The following is an 18,093-nucleotide window of genomic DNA, read 5'->3' as shown; positions in this document are numbered from 1 at the left end:
AAATACTGTCAAAACCCTTTAGTCTTTATGTATTTATGCACACAAACAAATGCATGTTTACACATACGTTAACATTATTGAGGTCATACTACATAGGTCCTGCTTTACCTGAAATTGTCATAAATACTTTACTCATTAATCATATTTCTTTTTTGTTGTTATTATAATGTAATTGTTACTATTATATATATCTTATGCATCACTTAAGATTTTTGATACCTTTGCCTAATCACTTTCTAGGTAGGTTGTGCTAATTTGCATTCCCAACTGTATATGTTCATATAACATATACAGTGGGCTTGTCTAGGTGGAATTCTTGTCCAATCTCAGAAGTTCAGACCTTTTGTAGTACTTATGATTTTTGTCCAATGAAGTTCATTTCTTAAATACCAGCTACTGCAAAGTTGTGGGGTTTATTGTTATTTTTATAGCCTAAAAAGTATACAGTTTGTTTCCTTTGTAGATATAATATAGATTGGTTATCTCAAGCCAAGCTTATAGAAAGAGAAGTAAACTTTTACGAAAACTGTTAATAAGGATATTCAGGAAAATATAGACATCTGATATAGCAAAGTCAAATTAAATATATATTTATATGCTGCTTAAATTTTACATAAATGATGAGGTAGAGGATAAAGCTTCTCCCACAAAACAAGCCATTAAACCAATGCACATGTTACCAGTACACCAGGCAGAATGTATAAGGTAGCATGATACTGCTGCCTATTTACTCACCTCTCAAATCACAAAATTCCCGGCCTATCAGCCATACATCTCTTTACCCTTCTGTGGCTTAAAGGTGATAAATCATTCTGGCATATTCTTGTAACTTTCAAGGTCATATAATTCACTAACACCAACTAACAATGTATATGTCTTTTGGGAAGTGATATTTTTCCCAAATATCATAGTAATGTATCCATAATGGGTTTTTTCTTCCATAATTACTTTGTCAAGATATATGGAAAATGAATTAAAATTACTTGGAGGGTTAAACCAAAATTAGATTTACTCTCAAGAATATAATTTGCGGGCTTCCCTGGTGGTGCAGTGGTTAAGAATCCACGTGCCAACTCAGGGGACATGGGTTCGAGCCCCGGTCCGGGAAGATCCCACATGCTGTGGAGCAACTAAGCCCATGCACCACAACGACTGAGCCTGCGCTCTAGAGCCCAAGAGCCACAACTGCTGAGCCCGCATGCCGCAACTACTGAAGCTTGCGTGCCTAGAGCCTGTGCTCCGCAAGGAGAAGCCACCGCAGTGAGAAGCCTGCGCACCACAACGAAGAGTAGCACCGCTCACTGCAACTAGAGAAAGCCCGTGCTCAGCAATGAAGACCCAACGCAGCCAAAAATAAGTAAAATAAAATAAATAAATTTATTAAAAAAGGAATATAATTTGCCTAGGATGATAATTGAAGTATTATCACTAGGTAAATCAAACTAAATGCACCAGTGGCTCTAACTCTTGTATTAAATAGATTCCAATGAAAATACTGTAACTAGAGAGGAAATCAGAATAGCAGGTATCAGAAATGCATGAAAACTCCATTAATTCACAGTTTTGTGGTATTTCAAATAAGGGTTTAGTTGGCATTTATCTTTGCCTTTTTCGTCTACTGTTTTTCTTTAGACATAAAAGTTAATGATGTAAACAAGATTTTAAGGGGAGAATTTTAAAGTCTTCGAACCAACTATCTTGCAGAACTTAAAACAAATCATTTATACATGAGAATTTAAATACTAATTATTATTCTTATCTCCATTAATACAAAAACCTATTTCAGGCAAAAATGAATAGATTTACTAATGTTGTTAAACTAGTGTGACTTGAAATAATGGAAGAGAACAAATCTAAATATTTTCACGTCTTTAAACAAGGTCTTCCATCACCCCCAAGGGCTGTGCCTCCCCCGTGTAACCAGAATCAATGAGGTAATACAGTGTTTGTTCCAAAGAGCATTTTGTAGTTTCTGATTTACGTTGTGCTTACTTGAGAAATATATTTCTTTAGAAATACAAATGTCCAATAAGCTTATAAATAACATTCAAAGTCTCTAGTAACCAGATGCATTTCAACTTGAACAACAATGATATTCCGTTCTTGCTCTTAACATTTGCAAAGATTTTTAAAATATTATTACTGTAAGGCTTTTAAAATATTATTGCCTGCAAGGCTTCAGTGAAGGGGGCCTAATCATATGGGAGCTTTGAAATTTTTCATTTACATGATATTTGTAATGATTTGTTAATGACATGAAATGTTATAATGGTAAACAGAGAAAATTATATAAACATAATGGTTAAGTGTATGCATTTTAACATTGAATTTAACTTGTGCTAGAGTCTCAGCTTGGCCACGTACTAGTTTTATGGCCTCATCCTCAATCCTCAGTTTTTTCATCATGACATGGACATAACATATCTGGCTCATGGGATGTTGATATAATGTGCATGAACCACTTAGCAAGTTGCCTAGCATTTAGGAAGTACTCAAAAAATTGGTCCTCTTTTTACTCTGTGCAGTGTGATCTCAACCATGTGAAAACTGCTTAAAAAGGATGAGAGGAAATTATGCTAATATGTATTTTTTTAAGGTGGCTATCTCTATACACTATGTATTTTTCTTTATTCAAAATTTTCAAAATATTACATATTTAACATGTTACCATTTTTATATTCAAAGAATGTAAGCAGTAAAAATAGAAGAAATAAATATATGTGCTTAATATTTTATAGATAGATACCTAGCTTATTTAGCCAAGAAAGGCTAATAGGACCCTAAGGATTACTATAAGATATCTAAAAGAATTCTGAACATATAAAATATGTATATAATTATATATGTATATATAATTTCTTTTAAAACAAGTATTTGATTATCATAGAAATACCTTTTGATTTTGTTTTTAAATACAAAACTCTTTTCAAAATTGAGAAACATCTGAGAAGGTTTTTTTTCCTTCCAGTTTGAATGTATGCAGCTGTATGACCCTGAATTGAGTATGTGTTATGGACTGAAAGTTTGTGCCCCACCTCCACCACCAAAAAATTCATGTGTTGAATTCCTTAACCCCTCATGTGATGGTATTAGAAGGTGGGACCTTTAGGAGGTAATTGGGTCATGAGGGTGGTACTCTCTGAGTGGAATTAGTGCCCTTATAAGAAAAGAGCTTGTGCCCCCTCTTAGCTCTCCACCATGTGATGATACAGTGAGAAGACAGCCATCTGCAAACCAGGAAGGGGTCCTCACTAGACATCAGATCTGCCAGCACCCTGATCTTGGACTTCCCAGCCTCCAGAACTAAGAAAAATGTTTGCTGTTTAAACCACCAAGTTTATGATAGTTTTTTAAGAGCAGCCCAAACTAAAACAGTATATATCAATTATCATACTCTTAAAGGGCAACTCAGAAAAGATTGCTTTAAAAGTGGACTTTTTAAGGCTATTTTTTTAAGAAGTCTATTATCACCTTCTTGTCTAGTGCAATATAAATAATCTTCCTTGTGAAAACTTACTTTATAAGATTTTACTTTTTAAGACCTAATTTATTATGTGTAGTAATACCTATGCTCTCAAACAGTATAACAAAAACCTTGCTGTCAAACAGTATTACTGAAAGGGCCACGACTATGGAAGAACACACTTTGCATTGAGAAACAAAAACTGTGTCAGTGCTGAACAGCTTGCCCACCGAAATGTTTTAGTTGGGTAATTTCAATAGTAACATAGAGTCATCTCAAACAGGTGATAAGGCATTGATTTCTAACAGTATTGGTGAATATTTTCTATTTATCAATATATATCAAAATCTCTAAACAGTTTATTTTTGAGTTATCTGTATTTACTTTTTTCTATTTCACCCATAACAATTTTTAATATGATTGTTTATGATTCATCAGTGCTGAGTGCTTAATTACAAGCTCATTTCTAGTTATGTATGTTAGTATACAATTAGAAGAAGCATATACAATTATAGAATGTAATTCAGTAACACTTTTGATGAATGATTTATGTAATCCTTGTTTTAAAGGGAAAGGAACTTGAGAAATTATATATTCTGCAAACACAATTTTTAAAAAATCATTAAGGCAATGAAGGACTTTCCAGGTGAAGGTGGCAGATAGAGGTATTGCACCCCCCTTCTCCCCAAGAGAGATCAGACCCCCAAATAACAAAGAGAACAAGAACCAGAAAAATCATACTCCATCCTTAATGAAACAGTGTTCAAGATTCTATAACTTGAACTACAATATTTGAAGATAGAAAGCAGACTGAAGAAAAAATTAGTGAGTAGAGAAGAGGAAAATCAAACTTAAACGCATGGGGAGAGGGAGGGTCAAGAGGGCTATCAGGAAGCAAGTCACTTTGCTCTCACAGAATCCCAGAAAAATTTCAGGAATTCAGGATACCAGAAACCACAGAGGAAGGGTATAAGAAGGGGCTGGAATCATGTTTAATTAAAAATTTTATTTAGAGACTCAGATTCCCACCACCACCTTGTGTAGGCAAGTAACTATTTCCCCCAACTCCTGCAAGAGACCGGAAGTTTATTCTATGAGAAAAGTGTAATAGAGACTCCAAGTATAGGAAGAGAAGGGTGAGAATGATGTGACACCAAAAATAAGAACTAAGTGCCCTTAATTCCAGAATTCCTTCAGAATCTAGAATCATCTCCTCAATCAGAGATTAAAAGAGCCTCCTTTACAGAATCAGAACTATCCCCAGAGAAAATACTATAGCTGTAATTTAAAAAAAAAAAAAGCCAACTGGCCACCTGGTCACCCAATCACTAAGGAAGCCCACCTTCAAGCCTTTCATTCAGACTTCTGATCAACTTTTTAATGATTCACTCTTATATGAACTGACAGCCAAGGAATAACAAAATGTGGAAAACTTCCAGAATAGAAGAGACCAAGGCAACAAACACAATGAAAGGAGAGATCAGAAAAGATGTTGCATAATGAAACAGGGATAGAATGAAAAAGAAAAGGCATCAGAGAACAAGAAAGAACTTCTAAACACATGTTAGCCAAAATAAAAAGCAAGTAGAAAATCTAAAAGATGAAGTGTAGGACATCATCTGAAAAAAACAGGACAAAAAAAAAAGAGAGAGAGATAGGAGCTGAAAGAAGCATTTTTTTTTCAAATAGAGATTTAGTCCATGAATCCAATACCTCAATATTCTCAATAATAGGAGAACCAGAAAGATAAAACGGTGGGGAGGAAAATATCAAATAACTAATATAAGAAAATGTGTCAGGATGTGTTTCTCTTGATGGATGCGGGTTCGTGCCCCGGTGTGGGAAGGTCCCACATGCCGCGGAGCGGCTGGGCCCGTGAGCCATGGCCGCTGAGCCTGTGCGTCTGGAGCCTGTGCTCCCCAGCGGGAGAGGGCACAACAGTGAGAGGCCCGCGTTCCGCAAAAAAAAAAAAAAAAAAAAAAAAAGACATAAAGCAATGCACATTGTTATAGGAGAAAAGCATTAAAAAAAATTTTTAAATGGATAAGTGTTGTGATAAAAAGAAGTTCCTAACAGCTTCCAAAGAGAAAAAAGAAAAGAGGTCGCATAGAGAAATTCTGGAATCAAAATGCCGTCACACTTCTCAATAGCAACATGGAAAGCTAGAAGACAGTGAAGCAATGCCTTCAAAATTCTAAAGGAAAGTTTCCAACCTAAAATTTTATGCCTGACCAATCAATCAATCTTGTATGAAAGTAATAAAGAAAATGTCAAGGTCTCAAGAAAATGTGCATCAGGAAACTATGTAAAAGAGTGCTTCAGGGCTTCCCTGGTGGCGCAGTGGTTGAGAGTCCGCCTGCCGATGCAGGGGACGCGGGTTCGTGCCCCGGTCCGGGAAGATCCCACATGCCGCAGAGCGGCTAGGCCCGTGAGCCATGGCCGCTGAGCCTGCGCGTCCGGAGCCTGTGCTCCGCAGCGGGAGAGGCCACAACAGTGAGAGGCCCGTGTGCCGCAAAAAAAAAAAAAAAAAGATGTGCTTCACTAAAATAAGAGAGTAGGGCTTCCCTGGTGGCACAGTGGTTAAGAATCCGCCTGCCAATGCAGGGGACACGGGTTCGAGCCCTGGTCCAGGAAGATCCCACATGCTGTGGAGCAACTAAGCCCATGCGCCACAAATACTGAGCCTGTGCTCTAGAGTCTGTGAGCCACAACTACTGAGCCCACACGCCACAACTACTGAGCCCACACGCCACAACTACTGAAGCCCACGTGCCTAGAGCCAGTGCTCCGCAACAAGAGAAGCCACCGCAATGAAAGGCCTGCTCACTGCCAGGAAGAGTAGCCCCCACTCGCCGCAACTAGAGAAAGCCCGCGTGCAGCAACAAAGACCCAACGCAGCCAAAAATAACTAACTAAATAAATAAATTTAAAATAAAAATAAAATAAGAGAGTAGGTAATAAAAAGAAATAAGTGGTATCTAATCAGGAGTGGGTGAAGAGAGTTCTTGGTATGATGGCAAAGGGAAGTCACAGGACCAGACAGAGCTAGGTAGCAGGCAAAGAAAGCAGTGAGTCCATGTTTTAATAAAAGGTCAGGAGGCCCAGGAAAGATGTCTTCAGGAAAAAAAAAATGGAGCTGGCCAATTATTTGACAGTTTTCACACAGTGAAAAATTTTACCATAGAGCATCTTACAGAACTTCTGTGCAGGAAAAGTCTTGGATGTTAAAAAAAAAAAAAAAATCATATGGCACAGTTAGTTTTGATTTGAAAGAGCAATATACATTGATTATATAGAAAAACAGAGATGGATTTCAGGAAAGAAAACCAATGAGTTGAAAAGCATTAGCTTTGGTCACCAGATTTTCTTTCGGGGTAGAGAAGTGTGTACGGAACAAGGAACTTTTTTTGTCATTACATGCCTTTTAGCATTATTTGAGTCATTACATGCCTTTTGGCATTATTTGAATTTTAAAGCCAATTACCTATAACATAATTGCGTGAAAGTTTTTAAAGAGGAGCAACAGAAGCGCACAACTGGGACCAAGCTTTCTTCTAAGATATCTGGTTAAGAATCCTTCTTTGAGAAGCAAAGGCTCAGAGCATGATTGGGTTGGGGCAAATTTAGAGGTCATTCAGTTCAACCTTCTCATTTCATAAATATAAAAGTTGAAGCTCCACCTGGGGAACAGGAACATAGCAAGTTAATGTGAGAGCTGGGACTAGAATCCAGTCATTGACTTCCTGTTCACTCCCCACATCTAAAGGAAGGAGTAAATGGGAACATAGAGAATTAGAATAACTTTTGGTGTCAGAGGGATTGAATTTAAATCTTGTCTTCATCATTTGTGACCTTGGACCAGCCACTTGGCCTTTTTGTAAAATGGGAAATAACAACACCTATATGCATCGTTTGGACTAGGAAAAGGCTAATAAATGTTAAATGAATCTTTAAAAAGTAAACAAACAAAAACCCCCCAAGGACAGGATGCCTAGTACAGTCATAAATACATCTAGCACAAGCTTAGTTTTGGGAGTATGAATAAGGCATAGTCTTACTATCTTTCAAAATATGTCTTACATTAAAAATCAATACATACTCTTTACCAACATATATGTTCTTAGACTATCTGTGTATCTTTACCAACATATATGTTCTTAGACTATATGGGTATCTTTCTCAACATATATTGAGAAGAATCAATCAGTTTGTCTAGAATCTTGCCTTGTTTTTTAGAAGCTGCCAGTTGAAAGACATTCTGAGAGTGAGTGATGATTAATTTTGTTTATTTACCACCACATATAGCAAAGATACGTGGATTGAGGTTTCCTGGCTGTTTGGTTATGTTTCATTGGCTTACATCATAGGATGTGTTATAGTTAAAACTTTTATGACATATAGATTAATTGAAGTACAAATGTGAAGGAAAGGTCCTTAATTTATAGTCCATGAGTTCTGCAGCATTTATTTGGATCAAAAATATTTACATTTACTTTGGAATATGCATTACCTTGGCCAATAGATAAGTTTACAATTCAATTTTTATCCTTTATTAGAATTCAGTGTATGTACAGAGAACCACAATACCGAATTTTGGGGGTCAGTCAGTGAAACACTTGTTTGCTATGTTGTCAGCGAACCATTGATTAAATATGGGTGTTTTTCCCCCAGCACGTTAACCTTTATTAGATACTCATAGTTTATGTTTTGATACTCTTTCTACAGTTGTCAGATCTATCGGTGTGTATATTAATAGATCTATCTCTCCATTGTATATTATATTACAAACTCTCTGGGTCAGATGCTTTAAATGTAATTAGAAATTTGATTTCATACCAGTTTCTGTAGATAGGAATGGTTTAAGAAAAAAATTTAGATGTATTTCTCTTCGTTCTTTCCTTTCTTTGTCACTTCCTTTATGTGTAACCAACACATATCCCATTCCTTCTCTTAAATCAGTGGTGAAGCTAAGAGTGATACCCAGAAATTCTTCATTGAAAAAGATGGTCTCTAAGGTTCCTTCCAGCTCTAAGTATGTTGGTCAGAGAAGGCATAGCATGATGTAATGGAAAACCTGTGAGCTTTGGAGTCAGACCTGGATTCAGAGTTCATCTGGAATGTTTGCTGGCTAGGTGATCTTGTCATGTTATTACAAGAGATAATAAGAGCTATTTAAAGTATTAAAAAAAAATTTAAAGAATTAAATGATTAAATCAAGAAAAAATCTATGTAAAGATTTTGACATCTAGCAGACACTGCATACATGCTAGTCCCCTGTGGTGTTGTAATTCCAGAAGATAGTAGGACCAATGAGATGAATAAAATGAGAGGAAGTATACAATAGTCCGCCCATATCTATGCTTTTGCTTTCCTCTGTTTCAGTTACCTTTGGTCTGTCATGGTCCGAAAATATTAAATGGAAAATTCCAAAAAGAAACAATTCATAAGTTTGAAATTGTACACTCTCCTCCAACCAGCCCAGGACGTGAATCATCCCTTTGTCCAGGGTTTCCATGCTGTATACCCTCTCCCCCTGCCAGCCACCACCCACACCCCCAGCATAGGAACAAGCATAGTATAGTTGATTGACCCTTGAACTACATGGGTTTGAACTGCACGGGTCCACTTGTTTTTTTCAGTAAATATATACTACAGTACTACATGAGCTGTGGTTGGTTGAATCCACAGGTGCAGAACCATGGATAAGGAGGGCCAACTCTAAAGTTTTACTCAGATTTTTGGCTGCGTGCGGTAGGGGATTTGGGGGAGAGGTCAAAGCCCCTAAACTCCGCATTGGTTAAGGGTCAACAGTATTTATAGAGTTCGGTACTATCCCTGGTTTCAGGCATCCACTGGGGGTCTTAGAACATATCCCCTGTGGCTAAGGGGGGACTACTGTATTTGCATAGGGTAGTTAGCTAGGCTGGAAGACTCCAAACTGTCTGAGTTGGGGTCCTTAATTTGTTGTGTCACCTGGAACAAGTTACTTGACCTCTCTGGGCTTCAATTTCCTCATCTTAAAACAGTACCTACTTTAAGATATTTGTACATCCATGTTCATAGCAGCAGTGTTCGCAATAGCTGAGGTGGAAGCAACCCAAATGTCCATGGATGGATGAATAGGTAAACAAAATGTGGTACATATATATACAGGTGTCCCTTGGTATCCATGGGGGATTGGTTTCAGGACCCCCTCATATACCAAAGTCCGAGGATGCTCAAGTCCCTTATAAAAAATGGCATAGCATCTGCATATAACCTACACACATTCTTTCATATATTGATACCTTAAATAGTCTCTAGATTACTTATAATACCTAATAGAATGTAAATGTTATGTAAATAGTTGTAGGTACAATGTAAATGCTATGTAAATAGTGGCTGGTGCATGGCAAATTGAAGTTTTGCATTTGGGGAACTTTCCGGAATTTTTTTTTAATATCTTCAGTTCGAGGTTGACTGATCTGCAGATGTGAGACCTGCAGATATGAAGGGATGAGTGTATACAATGGAGTATTATTAAGAAGTCCTATCAAATGCTACAACATGGATGAGACTTAAGGACATTATACCAAATGAAATAAGCCAGTCACAAAAAGCCAAATACTGTATGATTCCATTATATGAAGTATCTAAGGTGGTCACATGCATAGAAACAGAAAGTAGAATAGTGGTTACCAGGGGCTGGAGGGAGGGAGGGAGAAAAGGGAAGTTGTTGTTCAACGGGTATAGAGTTTCAGTTTTGCAAGATGAAAACATTCTGAAGGTCTGTTTCACAATGATGTGAATATACTTAACACTATTGGGCTGTACACTTACAATGGTTAAGATGGTAAATTTTATGTTCTCTGTTTTTCTACCACAATAAAATAGGTAGAAAAAATAAATAAATATATATAGTACCTACTTCATAGGGTTGTGCATTAAACAAGTAAATCCATGTAAAGCAGTTAGAATAAGCACTTAGCATTACTCAGGAATGTTAACTCTATATTATTATTATTAGCAGTATTATCAGTGTCGCTGCATGCTTCAGGAACGTGCTTTCTCCTGTTTGCTGCTGTGCTTCTTGCTCCTTTGCTTTTGGAATTCCTTTCTATCCTACAAGGCCCTCCTCAAACACCACCTCCTCCAGTTCACCATCCCTGATTTTTCCCCATCTGAATATCCCACTCCCTCCTTTGATGTTTCTATTTGTACTTTTTTAATGGCACTTAATGCATTCTGTCTTGTATAATACAGGTTTGGGTACTACTTGGATGCTGTTGGTGTGTAGTGTTTTATTCTTCTTTGTATCCCCTGTGAGTCACACATGTTAGCACATGAAATAACCAGAACTTTATGAGTTGCCTAAACCTATGCAATTTGCACTTGAGTTAATTAATGTATTACGTGATTTGGATTAAGTTGTCACTGTTGACAGAGCATCAGAAAGGGATCATAGTTTTGACCTTTGTATTCCAAGCCACTACCATAATACTGATATATAGGAAATGCCCAGTGATTGCTGAGTGAATTAATGAATGAACCGATTAATGAATCAATGAATTGTGCCGTTTCTAGAACTATTAATAATTATAGACCTTTAATGATCAATAAGAAAGAATAACAAATTCCTCAACAAAATCACTCAACTTCATGTTGCTGCAGAAGCTCTCCACGCCGCTTGTCTCATGATTTTTTTGTGTGTGTATTTATTTTACTAAGGATTGAAATAAGATACAAAGATGGAAATGGTTGATGTGAATCTTAAGGCTTAATATCTATAGGTTTTCATCTGCATTCATTTTCTATTTCTGCTGTAGCAAATTACCACAAATTTGGCAGCTTAAAAATAACATATATTATCTCAACATATAACAAATGTTATCTTAAAATAACGTATATTATTTCTGTAGGTCAGAAATCCAGGTGGACTCAACTAGTTTGTCTGCATCAGGTGTCATTAGGTCAAAATCAGCTGTTGACTTGGTTCGGCTCTTATCTGAAGTCTCTGAGGGAGTGGTCCCAGGAGTGTTCAAGTTGTTGGTAGAATTCAGCTCCACACAGTTATAAGACTAAGGTTCCTGTTCCCTTGCTGAGTCAGACGGGAGTCGTTCTCAGGTTCTGCAGCTACCCACACTCCCTGTCTCATGGCCTCCTTCACCATGAAAGCCAGCAATGGTGGGTCAAGTCCTTCTCTCTGACTTTTCTTTCTATTTCATCTCTTGTTTCCTGCCTGAGAAAGTTTTTTTTTTTTTTTTTAAGAAGATGTTGGGGGTAGGAGTTTATTAATTAATTTATTTATTTTTGTTGTGTTGGGTCTTCGTTTCTGTGCGAGGGCTTTCTCTAGTTGTGGCAAGTGGGGGCCACTCTTCATGGCGGTGCACGGGCCTCTCACTATCGCCTCTCTTGTTGCGGAGCACAGGCTCCAGACGCGCAGGCTCAGTAGTTGTGGCTCACGGGCCTAGTTGCTCCACGGCATGTGAGATCCTCCCAGACCAGGGCTCGAACCCGTGTCCCCTGCATTAGCAGGCAGATTCTCAACCACTGGGCCACCAGGGAAGCCCAAAAGTTCTTTACTTTTAAGGCCTCACATAATTAGGTTGAGCCCACCCATGTAATCCAAAATAATCTTGTTATTTTAAGGTCTTTAATCTTAATTACATCTGCAAAAATTTCTTGCCATGTTGACGGATTCCAGGTATTAGGATGTGAACATCTTTAGGAGATCATTCTGCCTACCATACCATCCCTGTCTCTTTTTTTTGCAATTTATTTGTTTACATAACCATGTCTTTTGTCCTTTAGAGTTTCCCGCAGTGTGGATTTTGCTGATTTCATCCCCCTGGTTTTGTTTCACGTACTACCCTGTTCCCTGTATTGCCTAGAGATTGCTACTTAGGTCTAGATTGTAGAGACATAATCAGATCCAGGTTCACTTTTGGGATAAGACTACATCACAGGTGGTGGTGTGTTCTATCAGTAGGCCCATGTCTGGTTGTCTCTTGTATAATGTGAGCAGCGTTCATGGTCATTGCCCCAGCTCATTATTTCAATAAGGATTGCAAATTGCTGACAGTCTTCTATTTTAATATTCTGCCTCATTTACTTTCCTTTATCAACTATTTGGTTACACTGAGGTACAGTTCACATAGGAAAGGCCAGAGAAAACTTTATTATTTTTCTGTAATTTCCAGTTTTCAAAGTGAATTGGTTATATGCCAGATGTGACCAGTTAGGCTTTTTTTTTTTGGTATAATTATTATTGACTCGCCAATTTAATATTTGAAATACTCAGTCCACTGATGTTACAGTTCTCATTGATGCTTAGATATTCCCATTGGCTCCTGAGTGTTTTTGACAAGGCTTCAATGGTATCTGATAGCATCCATGCTTTCAGTATAACAAGACGTTCCAGCTCATCTTGTATATTTCCTGCCTCATGTCTGACATCAGCTATGTCTCCATGGAGCTCAAAATTCTTTTAAGAGCAGATGCTATTATTTACCACCGTGTAGGTACTCGGGATGGTCATTGCTACTGGTTTGGTCTTTGTTTCTAGGCTTTTCAGTCATCTGAACTAGGCAATACCTTTTATTTATTTATTTATTTATTAAACAAAATCTTCATGGGTTCGTACTGATACTTCCAACTTAAATTCAGCACTGTGGGATTTTAACCTAACCTCACTTGTCTATCTCTTATATTTTCTTCTATGCTAAAAAAAATTCTGTTTCCTAATGACATAGCGTGTTTCTTGTTTTATCCCATAATATGCACATTAGAGTTCTAAAACAACAAACAGTAACAATGATTACTGAAAATAGTTTTGAGAATTTTTAAACGTTATTTTTTATGCAATAGCATCTTCCATAGCCATGTATATTCTTCATTCCTTTTTATAGCTGCAGAGTACTCCATTACATTTATTCTACCAGTGCTCTGTCAGTGGGAAGTTGGCTTGTTTCCATTTTGTTGTTATTTCAAATATTACTTCAGTGAATAAATCTTTTTATATGTTTGTCAGTGTGTCCACTGGATAGATTTTATTACAAGTGAAAGCACGAATTACACATAATTTTGCTGAATATTGCTAAGTTCTTCCTCCAAAGGGTTGTGACATTTTTGTATTCCCACCAGCAATATATGATGGTATCTGTTTCCTTACAGTCTGGCTGATAGACTGTTATCAAATTTTAGGATTTTTGCCACTCTAATAGGTGATCATTAGATAATTATCTTAGTATAATTTCAATAATTATTTCTCTTATTTTGAACAATATTGAACAACTTTGGTTTATGGCCTATTTGCATACTATTGTTCATGAACTGTCCAAATCTTTTGCCCATTTTACTATGAGATTATTAGGCTTTTTCTTTATATTTAAAAGCTTGTTATATATTAAGTATATTAACCTTTTGTGCTATAAATTGCAAATCTTTTTCTCTCTTTATCATTTGTCTTTTTACATATAATTTTTGGGTTTTGTCATTTGAAAGGTTTTTTTTTTTTTCATTTTTACTTTGATGTACTTATTAACCTTACCCCTTATTATATGTGGACTTTCAGACATAGTTAGGAAATTATTTCCCACTCCCCTAGGTTATGGAGAAATTTACTTATGTCTTTTTATCTATTAATTTGTTTTTGCATGTTAGATCTCTAACCCATTTGAAATTTATGTGTGGTGAGAGGAAAGGATCTAATTTTATTTTTTATAGAGCTATCAGGTTAACCCAACGTCACTTATTAAAAAGTCCATCTTGTCCCCAGTGGTTTGAAGTGCCACCTTTGTTGCATGTTAAATTTTTGTATTCATATGGTTCCATTGATCTATATCATTATTTGCCTGTTTTTTGTTTGTTTTTCGGTATGCGGGCCTCTCACTGTTGTGGCCTCTCCCGTTGCGGAGCACAGGCTCCGGACGCACAGGCTCAGCGGCCATGGCTCACGGGCCCAGCCGCTCCGCGGCATGTGGGATCCTCCCGGACCGGGGCACGCAGACTCTTAACCACTGCGCCACCAGGGAAGCCCTTGATTTTTTTTTTTTTTTTTTTTGCGGTACGCGGGCCTCTCACTGTTGTGGCCTCTCCCGTTGCGGAGCACAGGCTCCGGACGCGCAGGCTCAGCGGCCATGGCTCACGGGTCCAGCCGATCCGCAGCATGTGGGATCTTCCCGGACCGGGGCACGAACCCGTGTCCCCTGCATCGGCAGGCGGACTCTCAACCATTGGGCCACCAGGGAAGCCCTATTTGCCTGTTTTTTTCTGACCTGCGTTTGATGGCATGGAAATTAGGAGCAAGTGATGCAATAAAACCTTTTAGACCTAATAAAATCCATCATGTAAATAGTTCTTAGAATTAGTTGTTTTGTTTAAGTGAGGGAAATAAACTCACTCTTTAGCATGTAGCAAAAGGAATGTGAACCTAAGTAAAGGGATATTTATAAAAATAAATTGTCGAAACTTTTCTTTAAGAGAGTTTCATGGGGAAGCAGCCTGATGTGATTAACACTGAGGTCAGGTTCTGGATCAGGATCCCACCCTTCAGGAGCTGCTATGTTGTGAGCATATTCTTCATTTCCCCGAGCTTTAGTTTCCTCGCTTCTCAGATGGAGATAAAAAAATCTTTCAGGGTTGTGGTGAGCACAGAAGGATCTGCGCACCGTCACCCAGCATAGCTGCCAACACGTAAAGGGCACTAGGTGAGTGTTGGATCTCTTCTCTCTCCCTCCAGGGAAAAATGCATCTATAATTTTCACTATGAGGTTTTCTCCAGCTACTCACGAAAATAAGAACTAGCCCGATTTTTACCCTGCAAAGCTGGTTAAATAAAGGGGCAGATGAGAAACCAAGATTCTTTAATTCTCCAGTAGTTGGTGCTGCCTTCACTGGACGGCAGCCTGCCTAGGCTCTTTTTTCACGGTGGGGCAGGAAGGGAGGTTGACAGCAACCATAGGGATTGTTGACTTCTATGGAGGTGATGGACGCCTGGTAGGAGGGGAGAATTCAGGAACAGGGTTGCGAGCAGAGAGCTTGCTTTCCTCTTCTCAGTACAACTTTGTTTTTGGTTTTCCAGTTCAAATGGGGAATCTGACTTATACTTAACATCCAGAAATTTCCAGAAAATCTCTTTGTCTTTACCCTAAAAGTGCCTCCTTACCCTGAAGTTGAGAGATTTGTGTCTAGAAAGAACAATTATTATCCAATACAATTTGCCTCTGTTCAGAATGAAATGGAGATCTGAGCATTTTTCTGACAAAATGCTTCATCTTTCAAGATCCCTACATCTGATTTTCTTTCAGGGTTCTAGTTTTCCTTATTTAGCCTAATAATTTTCACAATTGTCTACTTTAGATTGTAAAACAGTATAGATATATTTAAGAGATTTGTTCCAAAAACATGTTTTAAAATCATTTTAAAGTTATTTTTCTTTTCATGAATTATTGATGTGCTAATCATGACTTCAATCCGTAATGTTTTTCCTTTTTAAATAAAGCCATTAAAAATATTTCATACAATTCATCATTCAATGTTAAGAATTGTAATTATATGAATATGAACAGGTGCTACATAAATATGATTTGATCAGTTTTAGACAACACTGATTAGAGTCTATTCAGACAGCATTTGAAATACTGTTTTCACATACACTTCTATTAAATCTTTGCAACAGCATTGTCAGTATTATTAACCATAGTTTATGGTTGAGGAGACTGAGGCCCAAAGAAGTTCAATTTTAAGCAGCCCAGGATCACACAGCCAATTGCAGTTCTGGACTAGAAATTCTGAGTCCAATGTAGAGTTCTTTCCGCAATGCTACAGCTGAACTGAATTTTCAATCAGCAAGAGCATTAGTTTAGACATGCATACATATTGAATTCTCCGTATTTAACATGACATCAGATTTTCCATTGAATGAATCCTGTGCTTCATTACAAATGTTCCATTTGTAATCTTGCAACCTCTTGCTTAATTTTCTTAATTAATATGAATAGCTAATTAGTCCTTTGGTATGTCCAAATGAGAACTATTTAAACTACTATGAAATAATATTCTGGTAACTTGAAACCTCTTAAGGAACAGTCCTCACAAAAGGTTTTTTTTTTTTTTTAATGGCACAAAGTAGCACTCTTAGTTAAAAAAGAACTTAGTGCTGAGGTCTGGTTTTGTTTTCCAGGTGGCGTTGCATGCTTGTGGAGTGGCAACAGACATGGTGATTGAGCAGTGCATCAAAACACGGGCTTCCTTTGTCACGTGCCCTTGCTGTTATGGTTTCATTCAGAACACTTCAAAGTTTAATTTTCCAAAAAGGTGAAATCTTGTATTCTGCCAAAGGCACCAATATGAGTATTAAATTGGTACACAAAACTCATTTGGTATAAAGTTGCAAGGAGGTTTCAGTTTTGAGCTCATTTCCTTTTCCACAATGGCAAGTATTGTTTATAAGCTGTATAAGGAAGAGAGGATCTCCTCCATGTCTGCCCTTGATTTTTTTCTCCTAAATCCAGCTCTTGCTGAAATTTAGAAGCGAGTGTATCCAGGAGTCAGCTGACTGGAAGTCTGCCAGCTTCAGCACTTCTCTGTGTACTTCTAAATGGAAATCATCACCTGTGAGAGGCAGTAGAGTGTAGTGGTTAAGTGCTTAGGACCTGGAAGTATTCCACCTGGATGCAAGTATTGACTTCTCATGCTTTTTTTTTTTTTTTGCGGTACGCGGGCCTCTTACTGTTGTGGCCTCTCCCGCTGCGGAGCACAGGCTCCGGACGCGCAGGCTCAGCGGCCATGGCTCACGGACCCAGCCACTCCGCGGCATGTGGGATCTTCCCGGACCGGGGTACGAACCCGTGTCCCCTGCATCGGCAGGCAGACTCTCAACCACTGCGCTACCAGGGAAGTCCAGCTCCTCATGCTTTTGTAAATTGTTTCACCTCAGGCAATCTACTCAAACTCTTTTTGCCTACATTTGCTCATCTACAAAAGGGGGATTATAATAGTAACTACCTCAAGGTTTTTATGAGAATTGAATGATATATATGTTAATCACTTAGAAGTGGCACAGAGTAAGCACTCCATAAATGTGAGCTGTTGCTAACTAGTAACAGTAGTAGTAACAGTAGTAGTTTTAAATTCTGCCCGCGAGTGGTGGTGGTTAACCTGCAAGCTCAATGGCCATTTTTACAGTCCTCCTTATCCCACATAGAAAAGGGAGACATTTTAATTCTCACCACTTTAACTAAACCTAGTGGAGGGCCATTCTTGGTGTTTATGACATTTCACTCTGACTTATAGTTACGGAGAATCCAGCTGATCATTTTAATTATAGGAGAGATTAAATATGCTAGTTTTGGAAAGTCTGTCCTATCATGTATCAAAAAAGACTTCTTGATCATTTTCATCATTGCTTTTTAGAAACCTTCGAAATTTCCATTTGAATTTGTACTTAAGAGCTTCTAAGTAATTTAAAGTAAAAATAATAGCCTTCTTTTTCTTTATTTCATTATTTTGTTGTTTCCTATAATTTGCAACTGTTGAGAGAAGAACAAAGGATCTATGGAAAAGCAAAAAATAAAATATAATTTGAGGGTTATTCAATACTTGAAACTTTATTTTATTCTAAATCTATACAGATAAAATGTGTAGTTTAA

At 37.6% G+C, this 18,093-nt stretch overlaps 1 protein-coding gene across 2 annotated transcripts in view; it reads left to right on the top strand.

Annotated features, from left to right (window-relative positions):
- The window catches only part of GSTCD (glutathione S-transferase C-terminal domain containing), a 130,558-nt gene that overhangs the window by 104,244 nt on the left and 8,221 nt on the right, over positions 1-18,093 (top strand). The window contains exons 9-10 of one of the 2 annotated variants that reach the window (XM_079919581.1): positions 15,081-15,150; positions 16,626-16,732. In XM_079919581.1, coding sequence (XP_079775707.1) covers positions 15,081-15,140 — 60 coding nt within the window. In that variant the 3' untranslated portion in view covers positions 15,141-15,150; positions 16,626-16,732. Of the gene's footprint in view, positions 1-15,080; positions 15,151-16,625; positions 16,760-18,093 lie in introns of those variants that run through there. The other variant, XM_079919580.1, reaches the window with a different exon arrangement.

This window comes from Stenella coeruleoalba, assembly GCF_951394435.1.
Source record: "Stenella coeruleoalba genome assembly, chromosome: 4".
Classification (NCBI taxonomy): Eukaryota; Metazoa; Chordata; class Mammalia; order Artiodactyla; family Delphinidae; genus Stenella; species Stenella coeruleoalba.
The sequence above is the reverse complement of the archived record's forward strand: the minus strand, read 5'-3'. Positions and strand labels throughout refer to the sequence as shown.